This window comes from Phragmites australis, chromosome 19 (assembly GCF_958298935.1).
Source record: "Phragmites australis chromosome 19, lpPhrAust1.1, whole genome shotgun sequence".
Lineage (NCBI taxonomy): Eukaryota > Viridiplantae > Streptophyta > Magnoliopsida > Poales > Poaceae > Phragmites > Phragmites australis.
The window spans coordinates 1109301-1125953 of NC_084939.1; the positions used below are offsets into that span (position 1 = coordinate 1109301).

Consider the following 16653-nt stretch of genomic DNA (forward strand, 5'->3'; position numbering starts at 1 on the left):
TTCGATTGTTAAGTGTCGTGTGAAGTTCATTCGGTTGATTGGTACCGCCACACAGAGATTATCTTATTGATTGTAAGTACAACGGAGCGAAACATTTGACAATTACCGAATACCTAAAATACAAACACAATTTTGAGACGAAGCTTAAATACAAAGCTATCTATATGTGAACACACAATACCTATCCTATTCAAAATCGATAATCAAACAGTAAAAAGTGCACAATCATACACCACAAGGCAAGAAAGAAAGAGAAATCTCAAAATCTTATAAGAGGCACCTCTTCCTCTCCTCTCGTTGACACAAAAAAGCTAAACAAAACCATTTCCATCGGGAGAGAGAGGAAAATAAAAAAACCCAAAGCCAAAAAGTTCCTCTCGCTCGAAGGGTGGAAAAGAAGAGGAGCGGAAACCCTCGCCTCCGGCGAACGCCATGGTGGAGACTCGCCGGAGCTCCGCCACCAAGCGCCCGTCCCCGTCCTCCTCCGTTCCTCCCCCCAAGCGACCCAAGGTGAGAGCCCCCCGCGGATCGAAGAATCTCGAGTCACCGCCTTCTGATTTGACCGCTCGGCTAATCGATCTGAACCGTGGCCCTAATCAGACGGAGGCTTCGGCGTTGCCGGCGGCTTCCGCGCCCGGGAGGACCGAGGAGGATTCACCGGCGGCAGCGGCAGCGACGAGGAGCACTGGCTCGGCGGAGGACGCGACGGCGCAGAAAGGTAGGGGCTTTCGTGTGTTTCGGCCCCTAGGGTTTGGTTGGATGGGTTTGTAATTGAATTCATGGGGTTTTGATGCTTTGGTGCAGGTCAAGGAGGGGATAAGCCAGCTGCTGCTGTGGCCGAGAGTTCGAAGAGGAAGAAGGAGCAGGAGCAACAGCAGCCGGCTGCGCCATGGGCGAAGCTGCTGTCGCAGTGTTCACAGGTGCGGGAACCGATGGTCGATAGTTCAATAGTCTTGTCAGTGTAGATGTTTTAGGATTCGAAGTTGGCAACTTTTATGCTGGGCTTCATAAAGATTCAATCTTTAGGACGTTTAGGTTGAAATTTTACTCTCCCGTTGGTATCTTGCAGTTTGACTAGACTATCTAGTTCGGAATATTACCAGTTTTGCTGTTTAGAGCTTGGTTCTGAGTACAGCTAGCCAGTTTTCTAAAAGGCGCTCTTAGGGGAGGGTAAGGGGCACATTTGGCTGACTAGGTAGGGCATATTAACTACTGTCTACCGTCCACTAGTTATCCTTCAGTCTGCATATTCGCATTAGCAGCAGGGGCCAGGCAATACTAGTGTTCTAGACTAACAACTAGCGTGGCATTCAATCAATGGCAAGCGGCGTGCCTCTGATGGAGATGAGCCAGTGACAGTGAGGGAACAGGGAAGAAGTGGGGCTGAGACCTGATCTATAGTCTTTTGTATCCCTCACAGTGAGAAGTAGCGGCGGGAGGGTGGCATCGAGCGCCTATGGTTAGGCCAACCTTTTGAACGCTGGAGTTTACAATTCATGGTACCAGGTTGCCTGGTTTTTATGCTTAGGTCCATTTAGGCCAATTTATAGCTGTTCAATGGATTTAGCACATCTGATTTGGGGTGCATTAATTTTTTTTTCTGTTCTATAGCTTGTAAGGATCGAATAGCAATTTGAATTTGTTGCTCTGGAAGTTTTTTACCCTTTAAGAATTTGGGAAACTGATTTTTCAGCAACTGTATGAGAACTTGCCCCTTGTACTATTATTACTTTTATTTTTTTTACTATTACTCGTACCTTTATTATCATTATTGTTTTCTCATCATCTTTTTAGTTGGATCTTGTGGGTTTCATCTCTAGCCTACCCCAACTTGCTTGGGACAAAAGCTTTGTTGCTGCTGCTTCTGTTGTTGTATTAGAACTTGTCCAAAATGTTCTCTTAACTTACCATTTTTTAGTACATTTTCATTTGTTTAAGGTTTTCTGCCATCAATTCAGAAGTAGTCCTGGGTATTGTAGACTTGTAGAGTCGTAGTCACATTTAAAGTTGCTACTATATCAAATTCAAACCATTTAAAGTCATTGTTGGTTGTCTTTGTTAACATGTCTTTCGGTAATGTTCATCTCCTGAATTTTAAAATTCAGTATTTACTTGATTGAAGGCATCCCTTGAATTTCCTGTACAATGATCATTGTCCTATCTATGGGTACTAACTATTACAGTTGAGCAAGGCGTCACATTCGATGTAGCTAGTAGGACAAAATTTCAAAACTTTTGAAATCATTGCTGGTTGCCTTTGTTAATGTATATTTTTCAGTAATGTTTACTCACATTGTCACTCTAATGATATGGAATAATGCATGAAACGTTCTGATACTTCATACTGATAACAAACATATGTGGGCTACAGACTCCTCACCATCCCATCAGTGCCCCTCAATTTTCCATTGGTCAGAGCAAAAACTGTAATTTATCGCTGAAAGACCAACCTGTAAGCAAAATGCTTTGCAAGCTGCGGCGCCTTGAGGTATGTCCTTGTTTTCATGGTTCAATTTCATTATGCGATGAGTGCAGGAACATTCTCACATGTTTGCTTGTAAGTAAGTAATTGGTTTTGATGTTTTACTTTCAGCAAGGAGGTCAATGCGAGTTAGAAGTAACAGGCAAGAAGGGTGTGGTCCAATTAAACGGAAGGTCCGTAAGTGCAGGCACGAAAGTTCCTCTTACAGGAGGGGATGAAGTTATATTCAGTTCGTGCGGCAAGCATGCTTATGTATCCTATTATCATTCTTGTTCATCGAGTCATGCAATTTTCCTTGTATTCTTTTCCATGTATCCCTTTCTTCACTACTCTAGATATATGCAGTATGCAGTTTAATAATGTCAGATCTGTCATATCTGTTACCTTTTTTTTTCCCTTAACCAACTCACAGATTTTTCAGCATCCTTTGAATGACAAAGTTCCTAAAACGGTGCCATCATCTGCTGTTAGCCTTTTAGAGCCTCCAGTTGCTAGTGCCAAGCGTATCCGTACGGATAAGAGAACAGGAGACACTTCAGCTGTTGCTGGTACAGAGATGTTGGCATCTACATCTAATCAGTCGAAGGACCTACCAGCAATTCCTCCTGCATCTGCCGGAGAGAACAGTCAAAGAGTAGTGCGGCCAATGGCATCATCTGCTTCTGATAAATCGAAAGGGCGCGCTGTCAGCCCTGATAAGGAATGTGAGAATGGGGAAAATGCTAATGAGGTTAATTCCAACATTGAAGACTCTTCAATAGATGTGGCTGCAGCCCCTGTATCTCCTGATGTTGCTACGAATGATACCTGTCAACATAATGGCTTTGGGCCTGAAGCTCATCTTGGTGCGGAAATCGGTAAGATTGCAACCTATAAGAGAAGGCCGGTTCTGAGGATGATTGCAGGATCAACTATATCTGAGTTCGATTTTACTAGTGATCTTTTTAAAGCTCTTGAAGATCAGAGGGATCTCATCAGGGATCTTAACGCTTCAGCCAGTGTGCCTCTGAGTAGATGTCAAGCGTTTAAGGATGGGATGAAACAAGGAATTATTAGTCCAAGTGATATCGAAGTTACATTTGAGAATTTTCCTTATTATCTCAGGTGATATGCTTTGGATTTATGTTCCTTTGCTGCTTTGACATTATTCTGTTTATGTGAGATTCTTATCATGCTGTCTATTTGAAATTCTGCATACGACTTCGTTATTTGTCTGCTACATTATAATAACGTAAGGCCACTCATCTATTCTGCTTTGGTTAGTTTTGAGGTTGCAAAAAATGGTGTATCTTTAGTTCTGTATGTCTCATGCAAAACATTTTGTTAGATTATAGCCACATGATGTTTGGTTTTTATTTTTTCAAGTCAAGTTAGGGCAGTTTGCAGACGTACCTTGAAATGCAGCATGTTTTTTGTTGTTTGCTCACATGTCCATATCTTTGTATAATTTATCAATCCTCATATTATGCAGCGAGAATACAAAAAATGTGCTCTTATCATGTGCATTCATACACTTGGAAAAGAAGGAGTTCATCAAGCAGTTCTCTGAAATTTCATCAATAAACCAGCGAATTTTGTTATCTGGTCCAGCAGGTACTTTCTTTTTTGCTGCGTATCTATTGTTTCCATTGATTTAAATTGAGGTCATTGAGCCTTGAGGTATGGCAGTGCCCATGCTTGTTTGGTAATTGTTCCGATGCCTGTGTTAAAGTACTTGTCTAATTTTTCTACTGCAATGCATTTAGGTTCCGAGATTTATCAGGAAACATTGGTAAAGGCACTTGCCAAGCATTTTGGTGCTAGACTCCTTGTTGTGGATTCACTCTTGTTGCCTGGGGTAAGCTCACCATGTATTACTGATACTTACTCCTGCTCATGAATACTCAGAAGTTGAGCAAATGTTGAAGTATTATGTGTTCCAATGTCATTTTCTTATTACTAAAACAAAAAATCCATTTAGGTGCCATCAAAGGATCCAGAATCCCAAAAGGATGTTGGGAAGACTGATAAGTCAGGGGATAAGGCTAGTGGTGAGAAGTTCGCAATTTTTCAGAAGCATCGTACTTCCTTGGCAGACACTGTGCACTTCAGGAGACCAGCTGCACCAACTTCCAGTGTGAATGCTGATATTGTGGGAACATCCACTCTGCATTCTGCGTCTCTACCCAAACAGGAATCCTCAACAGCTACATCCAAGAGCTATACTTTTAGAGAAGGTTTGCTAGCTTTTCATTATTATGTAACATGTCCTTCAAGTTCAGTTATATTTTGCTCAAACGTGATTGTACTGCCACATCTTATGTAGGTGATAGGGTAAGATATGTGGGTCCAGCTCAGCCATCCTCGTTGTCACAAAGGTATCTTTATTGCTAATATCATGCTCTTATTTTAACTTTATTCAATATCTGCTTCTTAGATTTCTGCATTATTTTTCATCAGAACTTCGTTGCTGTAGGCGCTATCGTTTGAGTGGCATGGGAGTTTCATGGAGAGAGAATCTCTGTACTACATTTTGTAAAAGAAATATCGTATGAAGTTTATTGTTTGAGTGATATGAAGTATCTGGCGCACAAGCCTATATTACTGAACATATGCACATACTCAATCTAATCCAATCTGGGCGGTACAAATTGGAGGTGGAAGTTCCCCCATCCCACTTTTGCACCTTTTCATTTTACCAAGTCAAATTGGGCCAAGCCGGCTCAAGTGGGATGAGGGAGCTTCCATCTTTGACTTGGGCTGCCCAGATTGGATCAGGTGGACTGAGATTGAGTTTGTGCATATGTTCACCAATGCCTGTGCATCTTTTACTTCATTTTGTAAAAGAAATATTTTGTTGGGTCCATGGGTGAGATATTGTATCCTTATAAATTATAGGATACTATACTTGGAGGAAAAACCTTTTCCTCGTGAAATACGTGTCTGTAGGCCTGTTGTACATCGATGCTTTCTTAGACAGCGGATCCTCTTAATGCCAATACAATTGTTTGGTCATACTTTCTAGTACTTCATTGTTGCAATTGGGGAATTGAGGTTTTGGACTTCCCGGGCACCCCCCCTCTCACTCTTGTATTAGCACATTTGTGGATAGGTCCCTGTACTACTACATAATCCAACACATACACATCAACACTCCCCCTCAAGATGGGCTGAATAGATCAATCATGCCTATCTTGTTACATATTGTGATACTCTCTCTAGGGCCTAACCCTTTTGTAAGACAATCAGCTAGCTGTTCACTAGACTTTACATGCTCTAGCTTCAACATCCCATTGTTTAGCTTCTCTTTGACGAAAAATCGATCAATCTCGATATGCTTAGTACGATCATGTTGCATCGGGTTGTTGGCGATGTTGATTGCAGATTGGTTATCACAATGTAGAACTATAGTGTCATTCCTCAGCATCCTAAGTTCTTTCAAAAAACCTCTCATCCATATCATCTCACTTAGGCTCAATGCCATTACTCGATATTTAGCCTCCACTGTTGACCGAGCCACAACCTCTTGCTTCTTGCTCCTCCAAGATACAAGATTGCCTCCTACAAACACACAATATCTTGAGGTTGACCTTTTGTCATCAATACTACTAGCCCAATCAGCATCACAATAACCCTCTATATCCAGGTGTTGATTCTTCTTGAACCATAGACCTTTTCTAGGGCTACTCTTCAAGTACCTCAAGATTCGATATACAGCTTCCAAATGTCCCACCTTTGGATCATGCATGTATCGACTTACCACACTCACTGCATAAGAGATATCAGGTCTTGTCTGACACAAGTAGATGAGACGTCCAACTAGCCTTTGATAGGCTTCTTTGTCCACTGGATTACCTGACTTAGCACAGAGATTGTGATGCTTGTCAATCGGTGAAGCTATGGGTCGACATCCAAGCGTTCCTGTCTCAGTTAACAAATCAAGGTCATACTTCTTCTGAGAGAGAACTACACCTTTGAGGACCGAGCAATTTCAATCCCAGGGAAGTAGCGTAGCTGTCAAGATCCTTCACCTCAAAGAATTTTCCTAGTCTCCTTCAAATGCTTGATCTCTTCGGCATCATTTCCTGTGATCACTATGTCATCAACATATACCGCCAATATAGTGATTAGTGATCCCTTGTGCTTATAGAAGACAGTGTGGTCTCCATTGCACTGCAAGTAACCCATATCAGAAATTGCATGTCTGGATTTGTCGAACCACGCTATTGGAGACTGTTTCAAACCATATAGAGACTTCTTGAGCTTACATACATTGCCCGCTGTTTGTTTATTTATGAACCCTGGTGGGACCTTCATGTAAGTCACCATGGAGAAAGGCATTTTTAACATCCAGTTGATGAAGAGGCCACCCAAAATTAACTGCACAAGATATTAGTGTCCTTCCTGTGCTCATTTTTGCCACTGGTGCAAAAGTCTCGTCATAAACAATCCCATATGTCTGACTATAACCTTTTTCAACCAATCTTGCCTTATATCATTCAACTTTACCTTCAGGGGTTTGTTTCACGGTGAACACCCATTTGCACCCGACTGCTCGTTTTCCTGCTGAAAGTGGGATAAGTTCCCAAGTCTGATTTTTCTATAGTGCATGAAGCTCCTCCTTCATTGCTTCTTTCCACTTGGGATCCTGTTTTGCAGCCCGCCAATCACTTGGAATAGGCACGGTTTGTAGAGATGCAATAAACACTTTGTATGCAGGTGAGATATGAGAATAGGACATGAAGGTTGCTATATCATGTTTTTCAAAACCATATCGAACTGGAGGCCTACAAGTTCTACGTTCATGTTGTAAAGCAAGTGGTAAAACTACATGTTTAAGGGTAGAAGAGGAACTACTATCACCTGTTTCATGCTGGATGAAGAGAGCTCCGGGGAGAGATTTGGGACCTGGAGCAACTTGCACTTTGGGTTGTGACATTACATTAGGCTGTTTTGAGTGCTCCACACCCTCCTTCACTATCTCAGCTGTTTTCTCCCCCTGTTTACCAAACCTCCTCCTCTGTTACACCTTCACTTCCTTATTCTTGCCTTCATATTTCTCCATCTCCTTGTTCTTGCCATTGTCTTTCTCCCCCACGAGCAATTGCTCTTCCTGCTCCACACGACAATGAATTGTCCCAACAATCACTTCCTCCCAGGTGCCTCTACTCAGTGCGCCACTATCATCACTTGGTTGTTCCTCGCCTTTTTCCTCCATCTGATCAGCCTCTAGCCGCTCTCCATGGCCTGGAATAATTCCAACAATCATCTCCTCTGCATTCTTGTTCTCTCGGCTATCACACTTTGTGGCAAGAGAGAACATCTCCTAGAATTGAGTAAGATCACCTGGGGTCTTGTAATATGGCTTCCATTCACGGAAAGTCACATCCATACTCACAAACAATCTCCTCCTGATTGGATCCCAACATTTATAAGCCTTTTGATTGGCTGCATATCCCACAAATACATTTTATTGCATGAGGATCTATTTTCCCAACAGAGGGCCGATGATCTTGCACAAAGCACACACATCCAAAAACCTTAGGGGGAACCTTGAACTCCCTGTTGCCCAAGAGTTCAACTGGGGACTTTATGCCAAGAATCCTTGATGGCATACAGTTGATGAGGTATGTAGCAGTGATTACTGCCTCACTCCACAAATACTTTGACACATTCATTTGAAACATAAGTGAGCGTGCTACCTCCAACAAGTGACGATTCTTCCTTTCAGCAACTCTGTTTTGAGGGGAAGTTCCAGGACAAGTAGTCTGATGAAGCATGCCCTGTTCAGATAAGTAAGATTCAAACTCACTTTTGCCATATTTTGTTCCATTATCAAACCGAAGGATTCTAACTTTTGCATTAAACTGTGTATTCGCCATCTTATGAAAATCCTGGAAGCGCTTGATCACTTCATTCTTATGTTTCATCATATAGATCCATGTCATACGAGTGAAACAATCAATGAAGGTGGCAAACCACTTTGCACCACTCATAGCGGTAACCAGACATGGACCCCAAACATCATAATGCATTAATATGAAAGGTTCATAACTCAGAAGACCAATAGCCTTATATGTAGACTGTGTATGCTCGCCTAACTCACAAGCATCACACAAGTCTCCTCTTGTCTATCTTGTTGAACAATTCAGGATATGTTTTACTTAAACCCTCGAAGGATAGATGTCCTAGTCTACGATGGTGCAACAAAATGTCTTCCTCTACTCCTGCATCCACTGCTAAAGTTGTGTCTTCCTGACTAATATACCACAACCCATTACGCCTGACTCCAGTCCCAATCTTCTTCCCAGTTCTCTTCTCCTGAAAGACACAAGAGTTCTCATCAAATAAGACGGTGCACTTAAGCTGATCTATGATAGAACTTACAGAAACAAGATTGACTGGGAATGATGGAACATGAAGAGCAGATGGTAAAGTAGTGTGTGATGTGCATCCTACATACCCTACACCTCTAATAGGTTGGGATGTACCATCGGCAATTTGAATGGTCTCAATATGAGTGTAAGGAGTATATGAAGAGAAATTACCAAGTGAGACAGTCACATGCTTAGATGCACCTGAATCTATGATCCGATCTAAATGAGGATGATATGATGCAAGTGCCTATGCTTGAGTACCTTCGCCTGCACAGGCGTAGTTGGCAAAATTACCAAAGTGAGTGGCAGCTGCTGTCACAGGACCCTACAAAGAGGTGCTCTTTGAATCCTTAGAGGCTCTGCCTTTCCGCTATTGCTCCCATTGCATAGCCTACTCCCCTGTCAGTGTGATGGATATCACATCCTTTGATGATGCCACATTGGCATTATAGCCACCACAACTTCTACCTCTTCCTCCACTACGACCTCCACGACCCCATTCATATCCACCACGGCTGCCACTGCAACCTCTAGTCCCTGTTCGTCCACCATTGTGGTTCCTTGGTTTGGGACAATTGAAACTCATGTGCCCTTTCACTCCACAATTGTAACACTCCCTGTCATCCATTGTTGCATAGCTGATCTCACAGGATTACTACCACCCATCATACGAAGCCTGCTCCTAGACCATGGCTGAAATGGCATCCTCCAGAGTAGGAAGACTCTCGAGGTGACAAAAGGCAACTCTCCTATTCTCAAATATGGGGTCTAGATGCTTTAGGAATTAGATGACTCTCCTATCCTCCACCCACTTGTGCACAACATGTGCATCACTTGGAGTTTCCATCTTGAGTGGAGCATAATGATCCAGCTCCCCCTATAAGTACTGCAGCTCATTAGCATACTATTCAACTGGCCTTTCTTCCTGTCCCACTGCATCCACCTTGTTCTGGATTTCCATCATCATCATCACATTTCCTTTTCTAGAATACATGTTCTTCAATGTTTGCCATATTCTTGCAGCACTTCGCATTGATTCAACCATCTTACCAATATAAGGAGACATCGATGCCATCAACCATGCCACCACAACAGAGTTAGTGGTATGCCACACCCTCCACTTTGTGTTGTTCCTGTCTTCAGGCTTAATACAATCCTCCTCTAGGTAATGCTTCGCACCTTTCCCACTAAGGATTACTTCCACTCTTCTTGCCCAACTCAGATAGTTCTTGCTGCCCTCTAGCTTAATTTCGTTTGGCATAAGCTCCAATTTTCAACTCCGATGGTCCGAACATTATTTTAGAACTAGCCATACCCATCCCCATCATGAGCTCCTGAATCAAGCTCCTCATTTCACTCCTAAACTCACTTTGAGTGACCGGTGACTTCGCCAGCTTTGCATCTTGCTCTGCTTTCTTCTTCGCCTTCATCTCCTCTGGTGCCATCATTGTCATTGGAGCTAATGCCACAAGCCAATTGCCGTGATCGTACCTATCACTCTCAGCAAGCTTCAGCTCACCACAAATTTAGCAAGCCATCTCCAAACAAAGAGGAAGAAACCTCCGTTCCTTTCCGCAGCAACACCACTCCTGTCCAGAAGTAGCACAATGGCCTCTCTCTCCTATACAAGCTCGCAGCCGGCAGCAGCTCCCTTGCCTTCTCTCCTTTTCTTCTCGGCCAGCTCATGCCTTCTCCCCTTTTTCTTCTCGAGCAGCAGCCAGGAGCAGCGCAGCCCCACTTCTATCCCCCCTCGCGGCCTCCTTGCCTGCTTCGGTGCGGCTCTACTCCAGTTCGCTGCACAGAACAGGCCACACACGGGTGGGTACTGACGGCGGTGGCCCGTGGCCTGGTCGCCCGTGGCCGCATGCGGGTTTGTCACCTCCCCCTACCCGCGTGAGTTGGGTGGATGGCGACGACTAGGTGGCGGGAGCTAATGTGGATGACGACGACGGCTTGGCGGCGGACGGCAGCAGCGGACGATCGGTGGTGAACGGCTGCGGCGTCTAGGGTTCGGCTTTGTATACCATGGTGCAATTGGGGAATTGAGGTTTTGGACTTCCTGAGTGCCCCCCCCCCCTCTCTCACTCTTGTATTAGCACATTTGTGGATAGGTCCTTGTACTACTACATAATCCAACACATACACATCAACATTCATATACTTGTAATGCTTATACTAGGTTATGAGTTATGAGGACATTATTTAGTAGAATATGAGAGTTTTCAATAGCCAACTAGATTATGAGTTTGCTTTCTACTTGCGGTCCTATCTCATTCACTCACACTCGACACAAGACACCCTTTCCTCCTGATGACCATATGTTATTTTTCAAGCAATTGTATTATTTCAATATATTTATGAATCATTTGATTGATCTCTAGGGGTCCAAGTTATGGTTATCGAGGCAGGGTGATGCTTGCTTTTGAAGATAATGGATCCTCGAAAATTGGAGTCCGATTTGACAAGCAGATCCCTGATGGTAATGATCTTGGTGGTATGTGTGAGGAAGATCATGGCTTCTTCTGCTCTGGTTAGCTCAAACTTCTGAATCTCCACAACTTCTCTGGCAGTTCTTTCAGTTTCTTTTTGGTTGCTGACCATGTACCATGTCCACAGCTGAATTACTCCGCCCAGACTTTTCTGGTGGTGAAGAAATTGAGAGGCTAGCTATGACTGAGTTAATCGAGGTACTGCCTCTTTTTGAGAATTAAGAACCTGAAAAAAATAAGCGTTGCTGCGTATAATATTATGATTTTCATTTCCTGTCAGGTCATCTCAGAAGAAAACAAATCCGGATCTCTGATAGTGCTACTTAAGGATGTAGAGAAATCATTCACTGGAATTACAGAGTCACTTTCATCTCTGAGGAACAAACTCGAATCAATACCACCTGGTGTTCTTATTATAGGATCCCACACCCAGATGGACAGCCGCAAAGAGAAGGTATATGCATTATCCCTGAGAGAATTAGACAGATTTGTGCTGGAGGGTTTAAAGTTCTCATGGTATTGTGGCATATTGGATCCTGCCCTTCTTTTAGAACTAGCCAGAACTAGGTGAGGCCACTAAGTTTGGCGGCATCAAGTACTGATAACTCTTAGGGGTTAAATTCACATTGCAGACCTGTAGTTTTTCACTTTCTTTACCCCTGGATTGTTCTTTGGCATATCCCCTTCATCAGCTGCCTCTCTTCAAGTGCTAGCAAAAATTTGCTAAGACGGTGCTGTTATATGTTTTGTAGGCACATCCTGGAGGTTTTCTTTTCACAAAGTTCGCTAGTAGCAGCCAGACGCTTTTTGACCTCTTCCCGGTAAAAATTTCATTATCTTATTCTTTGTTTTTCTTCTTGAGATTTCTAAACATACAAGTTTACATTTGTTAGTCTGATGTACCCATGATATTGATTTTGTTTCCCTGATTTGCAATGTTTTGATTTATTATTATATGTTTCTCAAAAATGCAGGATAGCTTTGGTAGCAGATTGCATGAAAGGAACAAAGAAAGTCCAAAGGCAATGAAACATCTAAATAAACTTTTCCCTAACAAAATTTTGATCCAGCTTCCACAGGTGATAATATCCCTTGTTACACTCACTTAAGTTGTTTGATTAGGTGTCTTGTCTAATCTAAAAAAATAAATTTACAGGATGAAGCTCTACTTACAGATTGGAAGCAACAATTGGATCGTGATGTTGAAACCCTTAAAGCCAAATCCAATGTTGGTAGTATTCGCATGGTAAGCTGTGTGGGGTAAAAACACACACAACATTGTGATTGTCTCTAACTTCATATTTGCCACTGTAAACTGTGTATGTTTCTTTAAACTGAAGCTTCTGTGATGGCTGAACTATTTATGGCTTTGGTTTATGCCCAACCTACCATTGAAATGTAAATTCCTACGCAGTTTGTTCTCAAGAGTTAAGATATTTCTTAAACAACATCTATGCCATATTTTTCTAAAGTGATCAAACATGTGTTCGATAGTATATCTTCTGTTTGATACTCTGTTATTTTTTACATCTTTATGAATGCATAATTTTCATCTGTTTTATAATTCTGTGATTATTTTATGCCTATGCTTTTGCTTTCAATTTCGTAGAACGCATCAAATATCCTCATAGAATCAGCTTTTTGACATGGCCAAAATGGGTAGCATGTCAGCCTTCTTTGCTTATTATTCTTGAATTCTTCTTGACCACTATATGATTCTTCATTTGCTCCATGATGCAGTTTCTGAACCGCAATGGGATTGAATGCAATGATCTTGAAGAATTATTCATCAAAGATCAATCATTGAGTAATGAAAGTGAGTACTTTTGTTTTGTTCTTTACATTTTATCTAAAAAATTCCAATTTAAACTTTTGTTACTCCAAACTTTCTTAGACGTGGACAAGATTGTTGGGTACGCTGTGAGTTATCACCTTAAGCACAATAAAGTTGAAACCTCCAACTCCAAGGATGCCAAACTTGTACTCTCAAGTGAAAGGTAGTAATGCTTTTTCCCCAATTTCTTCCTATCGTTCGTTTCATTAATTCCTTCTCTGTGGAATGTTAAATTGGTTACTGTGTACGACAGCCTTAAGCATGGCCTCAACATGCTACAGAGCATGCAAAGTGATAACAAGAGCTCAAAAAAATCACTGAAGGTACAGTGTTACACTCTGTCTCACATATTGCTAGCTTTCTGGTCATTCCTTGAATTAGTACCAAGCGCTCTATTTCTAAATTGTTCCTTTTTATCAGGATGTTGTCACGGAGAACGATTTTGAGAAAAGGCTTTTGGTGGATGTTATACCACCTAATGACATTGGAGTCACTTTTGATGACATTGGAGCCTTGGAGAATGTAAAGGACACATTAAAGGAGCTGGTGATGCTCCCTTTGCAAAGGCCTGAATTGTTTTGCAAAGGGCAGTTAACAAAGGTAGTATCATAAAATAAAATTATGCACAAAGTTAAAAGTTTTCTTTTTCCAACTGTAGGCTTCCCATATCGTCGAGTTTGTTTTCAAGTGTTGAACCCATGGTGTAATAACTTTTAATTCATATGTTTTCAACAGAGCTAAGATATCATGATGCCTTTTTGCCATTTCATATTACTTCTAGAATATACTCAAAGCCAACAAATTTGCATGTAAAAAAAATGAAATCACTTAGCCGCATTGAATTTTCTTCTGTCTTCCAGAATTCATCTGAATACACTATTTCTCTAGTTAATTTGGTGGTGTTCTCTGTAGGGTTTTCGTTTTTCATTTTTCCTATGAGTGGCAAAATACTTTGAAGGACTAAAATTTAGGCTCTTATATATTAGCTAGGTCTAGCCTGGTGGTTAGAGAAGGAGTTGTCCCTCGCTGACTTTTGCACAAAATTCATGGCCTCCAAGGATATCCAACCTTTTTATTTTATGATATTTAATAATAGTAGTATTGAGGTAATCTTAGATATGCTGGAAACTTCGCCTCTGGGATTATTTTGACTTCCTTATCCTGTTGCTCTGGTTGAGATCTTAAACTGCATCCTCAATTCATTCCTTGCCAGCCTTGCAAAGGAATATTGCTTTTTGGACCTCCTGGAACTGGGAAAACTATGCTTGCTAAAGCAGTAGCAACTGAAGCAGGCGCTAATTTCATCAACATATCAATGTCAAGCATTACATCGAAGGTATTCTTTCATCCAAAAGCAACTAATGAGGTTCACTATGTGCTTCTCAAGGCTAAATAGTGTTTTATTTACTTTCAGTGGTTTGGTGAAGGAGAGAAATACGTAAAGGCTGTTTTCTCGTTAGCAAGTAAAATAGCTCCCAGTGTTATATTTATTGATGAGGTATGCAAGCGCACAAGTTGCTTTTGTTACTGCTATTAATTTGTTTGTCTATTGATGTAATCTGTACTAACTGTTTTAAATTTCCTCAGGTCGACAGTATGCTAGGAAGGAGAGAAAATCCAGGGGAGCATGAAGCGATGCGCAAGATGAAAAATGAGTTTATGGTAAACTGGGATGGGTTGCGCACTAAAGATAAAGAGCGTGTACTGGTTCTTGGTGCTACAAATAGACCTTTCGACCTGGATGAGGCTGTGATTAGGAGGTTCCCCCGCAGGTAACTACAGTTTCGTTCAGTGGGGCTGGGTCATCTAATTGCTGCTGTTGATTTCATAGTTATAATCATTGATTGCTGATTATCGTTGCAGGTTGATGGTAAACTTACCGGATGCATCAAATAGAGAGAAAATTTTAAAAGTAATTTTGGCAAAAGAAGAGTTGGGACCAGATGTTGGTCTGGAGTCACTTGCCAATATGACTGATGGATATTCAGGAAGTGACCTAAAGGTATGTTTGGTGATGATCTGCTTTCATTTGTGCTAAGTGATAGAAAGAGTCTCATGGTTTTCCCCGAGTTGTTTGTGTTTTCAGAATCTGTGCGTGACCGCAGCACATTACCCCATTCGAGAAATTCTGGAAAAGGAAAAGAAGGTACGTGACATTGTCTTTCGTTTCTTCTTTCGGTTGCAGCAGGAAGAAGTGATTTATGATACAAAAAATGACAACATTTCTGACAATAGTCAATTAGTCACTGTACTATTATTGTGTATATGATCCCTTGGTTGACATCCTTGTTAGATTCCCACTTCATTCTTCCGCTGCAGTTGGATGCTATGACCGTTCGATTTAAACTCTAAATTGGGTGGTTCTGGTCCATTGTATGCAGGAGAAGAATTTGGCAAAAGAAGAAGGTAAGCCTGAGCCTGCCTTATATGGAAGCGAGCACATTCGTCCTCTTAGCATAGATGACTTCAAATCTGCCCATGAGCAGGTGAGAGCACCTAAGTTACCTCCATTTCAAATCCATCAATGTTTTCTTATTTTAGGAGCAGTTACCTAATATCTCTTCACTGTAGGTTTGCGCGAGCGTTTCAGCTGATTCGGCAAACATGAATGAGCTTCTTCAGTGGAACGACCTGTACGGCGAAGGCGGGTCCAGGAAGAAGAAAGCACTGAGCTACTTCATGTGATAGCGAGCATAAATCATCCAGCATCGAAACCGCGCCATATTGTACAGCCGCCATAGTACCCTCCTTGGCATGTGCGCTCGTCTCGACTTGGCCAGCCTAAACCAGTCGGGTTTTTCCTCCTCTTCCCTCAGCAGACGCGGCCGGCTCCCCTCACTCCGCCCAAGCCCTCCCTCCACCTGGTGTAATTAGATTGTGTACCGAGTCCGAGTTACTTATCAGCTGTTTGGTTCGGAGTTGAGGTTAAGTTAAAATGCCATTTCCCCTCCAAACCTCTCTTCTCCTTTTCAAGTTGACTTTGTTGCAGCCAATGTCCTTGGACTTTGGCTATAGGCCTTTGTGTACCTCTGTACATGTGAAATGAAGGGACATGTTGGCAGAGTATGGTACAGTTTTTTTTTTTTCCTTCAGAAAGTGACTGCTCCTGGATTGGATTGGTGCCATCGTAAGAATTACAGAAAGGCGCCTTTGCTGTCGTCAAATTTAATGTATATGTTGAGTTGCTTGGAGATGCGAGATAAATTGCATCTATACATAATTGCGCGAACCTGTTGATTCTTCTGCGTGCCTGTTCACTTTACTTGCTAATTTCAATATGTAAGCAGACAATTGTCTTGTAGTACATCACAGCCTACAAGATTCGTGAAACATGACCAATTTCCATTCACTTCTTCTGCTATGATAGTATATCGCAAATCAAAACTCGCTCCAAAAAATAAGCAAAATTTACTCCTAAGCACTTGTCACCGTTCAATGGACTACACCTTTGTCTGGAATCCTTTTTTTTTAATATTGTACATTTAACTTATC

The 16653-nt window shown here is 41.9% G+C and overlaps 1 protein-coding gene across 1 annotated transcript; it reads left to right on the forward strand.

The window, feature by feature from the left end:
• Positions 1-291: 291 nt before the first annotated feature.
• On the forward strand, positions 292-16404 carry LOC133900417 (uncharacterized). The gene is made up of 27 exons (XM_062341550.1): positions 292-510; positions 601-718; positions 805-920; positions 2372-2488; positions 2594-2734; positions 2895-3586; positions 3954-4075; positions 4228-4319; positions 4443-4698; positions 4788-4839; positions 11220-11368; positions 11455-11525; positions 11608-11781; positions 12080-12148; positions 12302-12406; positions 12484-12573; positions 13068-13143; positions 13222-13324; positions 13415-13484; positions 13582-13761; positions 14375-14497; positions 14576-14659; positions 14749-14933; positions 15025-15163; positions 15248-15307; positions 15543-15647; positions 15733-16404. The coding sequence occupies exons 1-27, from the start codon at positions 433-435 to the stop codon at positions 15844-15846; spliced, it is 3681 nt and encodes a 1226-aa protein (XP_062197534.1). The 5' UTR covers positions 292-432; the 3' UTR covers positions 15847-16404.
• The last annotated feature ends 249 nt before the right edge of the window (positions 16405-16653 follow it).